The sequence below is a fragment of the Musca autumnalis genome, unplaced genomic scaffold, assembly GCF_047663935.1.
Source record: "Musca autumnalis isolate F117 unplaced genomic scaffold, ASM4766393v1 scaffold_3, whole genome shotgun sequence".
NCBI lineage: Eukaryota > Metazoa > Arthropoda > Insecta > Diptera > Muscidae > Musca > Musca autumnalis.
Window position 1 is genome coordinate 32,091,422 of NW_027411866.1, and position 8,976 is coordinate 32,100,397.

The 8,976-nt window shown below is 41.1% G+C and overlaps 1 protein-coding gene across 1 annotated transcript; it reads left to right on the top strand.

Moving 5' to 3' along the window:
• Positions 1–491: 491 nt before the first annotated feature.
• Positions 492–8,604, top strand: LOC141396981 (uncharacterized). The gene is made up of 2 exons (XM_073972728.1): positions 492–538; positions 7,474–8,604. Exon 2 carries the CDS (start codon positions 7,476–7,478, stop codon positions 8,523–8,525), a length of 1,050 nt encoding a protein of 349 aa, XP_073828829.1. The 5' UTR covers positions 492–538; positions 7,474–7,475; the 3' UTR covers positions 8,526–8,604.
• Positions 8,605–8,976: the final 372 nt, after the last annotated feature.

The following is an 8,976-nucleotide window of genomic DNA, read 5'->3' on the forward strand; positions in this document are numbered from 1 at the left end:
GGCATCTCCTCTACACTTCCCTTAGCGGATACCGTAGTGTGCGGATCGCCGCTGGGCAGTGGTTGTTGTTGGTTTGCTCAGCTTGGTACACCTGTATTTTTTCCCTCTCACGGGAATAGTTTGTAAATGTATTTGTAATAGACAAGGGATCCTCTGCGATCACTCAGATCCTATGCGATCACTTGTCGTTTAGCATTGAAAGCGAAAGCACCAAGGCCTCTGTCGCCACATTAAATTACAAAGGTAATTTTGTTGTTGTAATGAAAACATACCAAGCTTAAACTCAATAAAACCTCCTAATTATTTTATACAAAAGAATTGATACCGCTGTGTTTTTATTTCTTTTTGTTTCTCCCACCATTGCTCTACATAAACATTTGGTCGCATCGAGTCGGATTTGCAAAACCTGAGAAGTTGCCCGGAATAATTGTTTTTTCTTTTCTTTTACAAAGGAAAAAATCACCAACAACGCATCCCCCCCTCATAACCTGCATCACAAATTCATCTCCTCATATCATCATCATCATCCAAAAACAAGGTACGTAAGTTCAGTGAATTGTTTTTGTGAGCTTTACAGTGCTATTTTTCGGAAAAAAGTGAAAAAGTGTTGTTTTTTAGTTTGTTCCGCGGTACTGGTCGCCTTTGTTTCACCCTATTACGCGGTATCGTTGAATATACAGTCCACTAGAATTTAATTTCCATACAAATCAATTAAAATTATTTTGAAATCGAGTCGTGTTTGCATTATTTTTCATTTCGTCGCGAAATAATCGAACGTTTTCATTAATCTGTGCTAATTTCTTAATATTTAACACAAAAAAAATATACTTTTCTAATTGAAATAATCTGCCGCTGTAGTGTGCCTTTTTTTCTTTAGCTTATTGCAATAATTCCCCACACATTTGTTCTGTTGAGAGATCATATTTTCTAATTCTCCCAACAATAATAATATTCATATTCCCAGTGCCCTTTGTTATTGAAATTCCAGCATACCACCAACATACTTATCTCCCCAGCTCTCACTGTTGGTTATTTTTCTGTTTGTCGTGTAATACAACAACAAGAATACGCGCCTTTTTTATTTTTTTGATAGCGTCCGTCTATGCCCTAATAAACATACCAACAATATTTGCCTCTCCAACTCTCACTGCTTGCTTGGTCGTTGTCGTTGGTCTGTTGGTAGCGAGGTAGTTACATACACACATACCCCCACTACTTGTGTGTTGTCTTTCCCTTTTGTGTGGTATTCGTTATTCACCACGGCACAGTGGGTCGAAGTGGAATATTATGAATTTTAAAATTTAATTTTTTTAAATATTTTTGCAATTTTATTTGAAATAAATATTAGTGATACAAACATTTTTTGCATTTTGGAACAATTTCACCCTACTTTCGGCAAATAATAAGCACATTTTAACGAAGCCGTTTGTGAGAGAAAAAATCGGTTTTTTATATAATTTTAAATTAAAAATCTTTTCTTAATTTGGAAAAACTGCCGTAAGCGTGTCCTAAATAAAGTATTTGAAAATATATAAATTAAATTCGGTTAAAGATTCGTGCACCCTACACCAGGTACATATTGAAAAATTGATTTTTGTCGTTGTATTTAATATTTTTAATCGAATTTCATCGTTTAAATATTTATAGCTATTATTTGAATATTTATTTACACCTTTTAGTTAAAATTTGCCCCAAATTTTTCGTTTCGTTAGAGAAAAGTGCAATTTCGGTTGTCATTTTCATTTTTCTCTTTCTTATTTTTGCTGATTTTTCAAAATATTTGTGCTTTCTTCTTTCCACCGAATTCGTTTGTGATTTTTCTTTGGGTTTGCTACTATTTGTGTGGGTTGATCCTTGAATTTAGGTTCATTTCGTGACTTTAAGCCACCGTTTTTCTGAATAAATCGTTGAGTTTTACGTCTTCTATCTTCAGTTTGTTGAGATTTATTGATATTTACAGTAGAAGTATAGTCTTACAGAATGTCGATCTCCGCACTGACTCAATTTATTCGCGCTTCTGACAACGTTGTCAAATTTATTGCAAGTTTTAGGCTTAGCAAGCCCGAAAATCATACGACTTTCAATCTTGAAATTCGAAACACCGAACTAAAGGACTTGTGGCGAAAAGCAAAAGATACTTATGATAAGTATCTTGATCATTTGATAACTGTGGAGGGTGTTAGTTCCCAAGACATTGCTTCTGCCGATGCAAAATTCCAGGCCACTTATGAGAACTTTGAGGAGTGTTTGTCGGATATTGAAGAAAAGCTGCAACGACTTAAGTCGGAGAAATCTCCCCCTCCCTCTCCTATGTTAGGAAATAATAGCACACCTCACAATACTCAGTTGCAGAATGCTCAAAACCATGAATCGTTTGGTAGGGAGTCCAATCGGTCAGCAATTTCTAATTTGAGAAATGAAACTGTTAATAGCTTGAATCCCCAATGTTTGACCAATGCAGTTTCGCATGATATTCAGAATCCCATAAATACTCCGATTTCTAACTGGAGTTTGCCACCTTATGTCTCCGATACAATGCACCATCTCAGTTTACCACCGTGCGATATTGATGATTTTCATGGTGACTTCCTCACTTGGCCAACATTTCGTGACCTTTTTACAGTTATGTTCATCAACAATTCCCGGCTTAGTGACATAGAGCGGCTATGTCATTTGGTTAAGAAAACAAAAGGCGAAGCTAAGGAAATAGTGGCTAAGTTTCCTCTAACTCAAAGAAGTTTTGCTCTTGCGTGGAAAGCCCTGAAGGATACATATGACAACCAACGAATCCTAGTCAATAATCATTTAAAAATTTTGTTTGATCTTCCATCGTTAACCCATGAATCGAGTTCGGGTCTAAAAACTTTACAGAGAGGCATAAACGGCTGTTTGTCTGCCATGTCGGTTTATGACGTTCCTACGGATCAGTGGGATCCAATCTTAGTTTTTATTTGTATTCAGCGTCTGCCAAAACTTACCGTGACCCTCTGGGAACAGAGTCTCACCGATAAGTCGTCCTTATCGTCATGGTCTCAGCTCGATTCTTTCCTCACGGAAAGAATTCAGACGCTCACCTGTTTGCGTGATATAAAAGGTATAGATTCCTCCAAATCTTCGAATCAGCGCAACGTTAAGGCCCATTTGGCAAACACGTCGTCGGATGCGGTAAAATCTTCTTCTAAACATCGTTGTGTCTTCTGTTCTAATCAAAATCATACTCTGTACTCTTGTCTTCGGTTTAAACGGTTAACCTTTGATCAAAAACAAGCTGCTGTGAAGAAGCTTGACTTGTGTTTCAATTGTCTATGTAGAGGACATTCCGTCAATAAGTGCACTAGCACCCGTAATTGCAACGTATGCCATGAAAGGCATCACACCCTTATGCACAAACCAAGTAGATCGGCCCCTGCAGGTAATCCCATTTCGAATGCAACTCCTCCCGCCACCAGTACTCAATCAAATTCTGATTTAGATAATGTTGCCTCCACCTCTACTGGTGCCAATCCGACTGTAATAAACCGTCAAGTTAATTACACGTCTCACAATTCTAATGTTCTTCTGGGTACTGCGATTGTAAATATTGTTCATGAAGGAACTTCTTACCCTGTTCGAGCTCTCATTGACCCAGCGTCTGAGGCTACGTTTATAACGGAGAACCTTCAGCATAGATTAAAATTATCGACACGATCTACCATTGCAAACATTTCTGGGGTAAATGGTTCGTCATCTGTTACCTCCACGAAAAACTGTAGGATTTGTATAGGATCTCGTCTAAGTGCTTCAATTTTGCTAAAAGCCGATGCTTTTGTTCTCCCTAAGATTTCTGGTAAACTTCCCTCCTTTACTGTTGACCCTGCTGTGGCACGGAATTTGCCTAATCTTCGTTTGGCTGATCCAAACATTTTTGATAGTCGCTCGGTAGATATGTTGTTGGGTGCGGACGTATATCCTCAAATATTGTTGCCTGGGGTACAACACAACATATTAGGTTCTCTGTTGGCGCAAAATACTGTCTTTGGTTGGATCCTTTCTGGTCCAATTCCCTGCTCCCCTTTGCAGACCTTTACAACTACGTTGAGTTTTAGTGAGGAAGACAGCCTCAACAAAACCCTTCTGCGGTTTTGGGAACTAGAGGAGGTTCCCAAACGCAAAATACTTTCGCCATCAGACAAGTTTTGCGAAGAGAACTATAGGTCCACAACTACGAGGAACTCAGATGGTCGTTACGTTGTAACGCTCCCCCTTCGTGCTGAATTCCCTCAAACATTGCAAATTGGTGATTCGCGTCAGAATGTCCTCGGTCAATTTTTAGAAATGAGAATTCCCTTTTGCGCAAACCTTCTCTCAAAGAAATGTACGATGCCGTTGTTCGTGAGTATATTGACTTAGGTCACATGTGCTCTGTTTCCCCCTCACAAGCGCCACTTGTTTGTTATTTACCCCATCACCCAGTAGTTAATCTTGAAAAGCAAACATCTAAAGTCCGTGTCGTCTTTAATGCTTCAAATAAAACGTCTAACGGGGTAAGTCTAAACGACATTCTACACGTGGGACCTACTCTCCAAGCTGATTTAGTCTTATTAATCTTAAGATGGCGTTTATTCCGGTTTGTGTTTAATTGTGACATAACGCAAATGTATCGTCAAATACGCGTTCACCCACAACATACACCCCTTCAGAGAATATTGTTTAGAGATTCCCCCAATGACCCCATTTTGGATTATGAATTGCAAACTGTTACGTTTGGGGTAAATTGTGCGCCCTATTTGGCAATTCGTACTTTGCTTCAACTTGCTGATGACTGTGAATCAGAATATCCTTTGGCCTCAAAAATTCTCCGCAGATGTATGTATGTTGATGACGTCCTTGCAGGCGGTCATGATCTAGATTCCACTTTGTCTGCTCGAGACCAACTTATCTCTTCATTATCCACTGCTAAATTTGAATTGAGGAAGTGGACCTCAAATGAGAAATCGGTGCTTGATAGCTTGCCCCCCAGTCATCTAGTCGACGCCCAAGTTTTATCCTTTGTCGAGGCAAGTAGCTCAAAACCGTTGGGTATAAGATGGAATGCAAGTTTAGATGCTTTTTACTTTTGTGTAAATCCCATCCCTCAGAAAATTAACTATACGAAGCGGGAAGTTCTTTCACATATAGCCAAATTATTTGACCCCGTGGGTTGGTTATCTCCCGTTATTGTCGTAGCGAAAATTATTATGCAGAAAGTGTGGCTGGATAATACGGGATGGGACGATTCGCTTCTTCTTGCTACGAAAAACTCTTGGCAAACTTTCGTTGACAATTATCCTAAAGTGAACTCAATCAAAATTCCGCGTTGGGTTCATTATGAACCACACTCTGTGGCAGAATTGCATGTGTTTTCTGATGCTTCAGAGAAAGCATACGCGGGGGTAATCTATATTCGAATAAAAAATGCGCATGGTGAAATTCAGGTCCATTTGCTAGCTTCTAAAACAAGAGTAGCGCCTATTAAGTCGGTCTCATTACCTCGTTTAGAATTGTGTGGGGCTGTACTAGCATCGGAACTTCTAAAACCTATTTTAAGCGATTTGGAAATTCCTATTGATAAGATATACTGTTGGACTGATTCGACAATTGTCCTAGCGTGGTTGCGAAAAACTCCCACCACCTGGACTACTTTTGTGGCAAATAGGGTTTGTCGAATACAGCAAAACGTAGTGAATGGTCACTGGTTTCATGTTAGGTCAGAGGACAACCCGGCCGATTTGGGAAGCCGTGGAGCCACGCCTTTAGAACTAGCTAATAGTTGTCTTTGGTGGAAGGGACCCAGTTGGCTAAGTCACGATAGTTCTATGTGGAACCTTCCGAATGTCACACCCCTCGAGACTGACGTAGAAGCTCGTAGCATTAAAGCAAATTTTTCATTTTTTTTCGCAATTTGAAGACATTTTAGATAGGTTTTCTTCGCTTGATAGAGCGTTGCGAGTATTGGCTTACATGTATCGCTTCATACATAAAACTCGCCCCCAGAGTCGACCTGCACATTGTTTTACTAGCCAGATTCCATCTGGGGAAGAAATTACAATGGTTAAAGTTCGTTTAGCCATATTGGCACAAAAGTTTCATTATGCAGAGGAATATAAACATCTTCTAGATAAGAGACCTTTACCATCCTCTAGTTCCCTTCTGTCGTTGAACCCCATTTTAGACGAGTCTGGTGTTATGCGTCTAAATGGACGGTTAGCAAACTCTCCCACCTTATCAGAGAATGAAAAGTGGCCCATTGTTTTACCATATGGTTGTCGATTCGCACGACTTCTTGTTGAATACGCTCATTCAAAAACTGTTCACGGCGGAAATCAGCTCATGATGCGTATTATTCGACAGGAGTTTTGGATTCCTCGTGTCAAAACTCTAATCCGCACAGTAATTAATCGTTGCAAGGTGTGCTGGCTTGAGAAAAATCGATCATGCTCGCAGATTATGGCTGCACTGCCTCCCGAACGAACATCGATAAATAGGCCTTTCACTACAACTGGGGTAGACTTTGCTGGTCCTTTTAATATAAAGTCATTTACGGGTCGTGCTTGTCGTATGACTAAAGGATACGTGTGCGTCTTTGTTTGTTTTTCGACCAAGGCTGTGCATTTAGAGGCAGCATCTGATCTAACGTCGTCCTCTTTTCTGGCTACCTTCTATCGTTTCATAGGTCGTCGTGGCTGTCCTAAGACCATATTTTCGGACAACGGGACTAATTTTGTTGGTGCTTCTCACGAGCTTGAAAAAGATTTTCGAACATTTATTCGTGAAAGTCGTGATACCGTTTGTTCTGCTTTAGGTTATGAGGAACTTACGTGGCAGTTTATACCAGCTGGCGCTCCCCACATGGGTGGTCTGTGGGAGGCAGCTGTAAAAAGTTTTAAAAAGCATTTGTATCGCCATGTAAAGTCGTTTTCCTATACGTTCGAGGAGTTTACCACCATTCTAACTCGTATTGAGGCATGTTTAAACTCTCGACCCCTGTGTCCAATGTCGGATAATCCTGAGGAACTAGTAGCGCTCACTCCTGGCCACTTTCTCATTGGGGCACCCCTCCTTTCTCCACCGGAACCCTTGCTTGAAGAATCACCGCTGAGTTTAGTTAATCGGTTTAGGAAATTGAAAGCTTTAACGCACCAATTTTGCATAAGGTGGAAAGAAGAATACTTATTTACTTTAAATAATCGTTACAAGTGGAAATATCCCCAGAGGAATGTTGAGGTCGATGACATGGTTGTAGTTCGAAATGAGAAATTACCACCAACCTCGTGGAAACTAGGACGTGTTGTAGAAACTCATCCCGGCAATGATGGAAAGGTTCGCGTCGTAGATGTTCGAACTGGTCAGGGTATTATTAGGCGACCAGTCGTTAAGTTAGTAGTTCTCCCAAACTAAGTTTCTTCTAAATAACTTTCATCTCTTGTGTGTTGTCGTGCTCTCCCTTTGTAATAGCCATGGCATCCAAAGAACTTTTTCCCGAAGTTGTCTTGTCCGACTATGATGACGCAATGATGTCAGACCGAGAAGTCGAGGAAGAGTTGATGGTCACCAGCCCGGCTTTGCCGGAACCGAAGGTCGTTCCAGCTGTTGACGACGTCCCCGCTACCACCACTTCTAACAAACCCGATAAAACGGCTGATATGACGCCTCCTCAAATTGCTCCACCTCCTAGTGTAGCTGCTAAGACCGTGTCTAAGCGCGTAGCATCGTCATCGGTTAATGCGCCGGTTCCCTGTCGGTTATGTACCCAGCTTCACCCGTTGACCAAATGTACCGTTTTTAAAAGAATGTCCCTCGAAAAGCGTGTGCGCGCTGTAGCTTACCACCGCTACTGTTACAATTGTCTGCGTTCGGATCATCTTTCTAAATTTTGTCCGGTCCCCCAACGATGCAAGTATTGCGCTAAAAAGCACCACACGTATTTGCACGAAGATAAGAGTACCAATGTGACTCCGACACCTTCGCGAGCGGTCGTTCCCCGAGGTATCTACGCAGTGCCACCACCCCACATCTTACCGACGTCTGTCTTACCGATAGGTCGCGTTTTATCTTTGTCCCCAACGGTGTTGGTGCGGCTATGTCTACCTGACTCCACTATCCCGGTGCGTGCACTATTAGATCCTTGCTGTCCCGTAAGTCAGGTTTGCGCGTCGTTGATCACCGAACTGCAATGGCCGACCACGAAAGTAAACGATATGACATATGCAGATTTTTTGATAATGTCGAGGTTTGATTCGGGTCAAAAACAATTTGTGACTGCACGTGTCGCAAACATAACGAGAGGCATAACACCACCGATGTCCGTCCCTACCAACATACGGGAATCCTTTGTTGGATTGGAACTCGCCGATCCTGCGTTTGATCGTTCTGGGCCACTAGCTATGGTATTGGGTCCAGAAATCTATTATAAAATTTTGTCCCAACTCATGATTACTCAACCGGGCCTTCCTACAGCCCAATACACATCATTTGGATGGGTAATTGCGGGCCCTGTAAACTTATAATTGTAGATTTATTACGCACATGAATACTTTTGTTGATGAATTTCCATGAATTAAATAAATGCTCACAAAATGAACTGAACTTACGTCCTGAACTGTTATCATATATATGCATATGTATTCATTCTTAATATTCATAATTTTGTTGATACACACCTATATGTATCAAGGTGGGCGGCAATGTATAAGTTGGATACATTGTCCCGCAATTTCCCTGCTCGATCAATCACGGATGCTGATTGACGCACTGGCATCTCCTCTACACTTCCCTTAGCGGATACCGTAGTGTGCGGATCGCCGCTGGGCAGTGGTTGTTGTTGGTTTGCTCAGCTTGGTACACCTGTATTTTTTCCCTCTCACGGGAATAGTTTGTAAATGTATTTGTAATAGACAAGGGATCCTCTGCGATCACTCAGATCCTATGCGATCACTTGTCGTTTAGCATTGAAAGCGA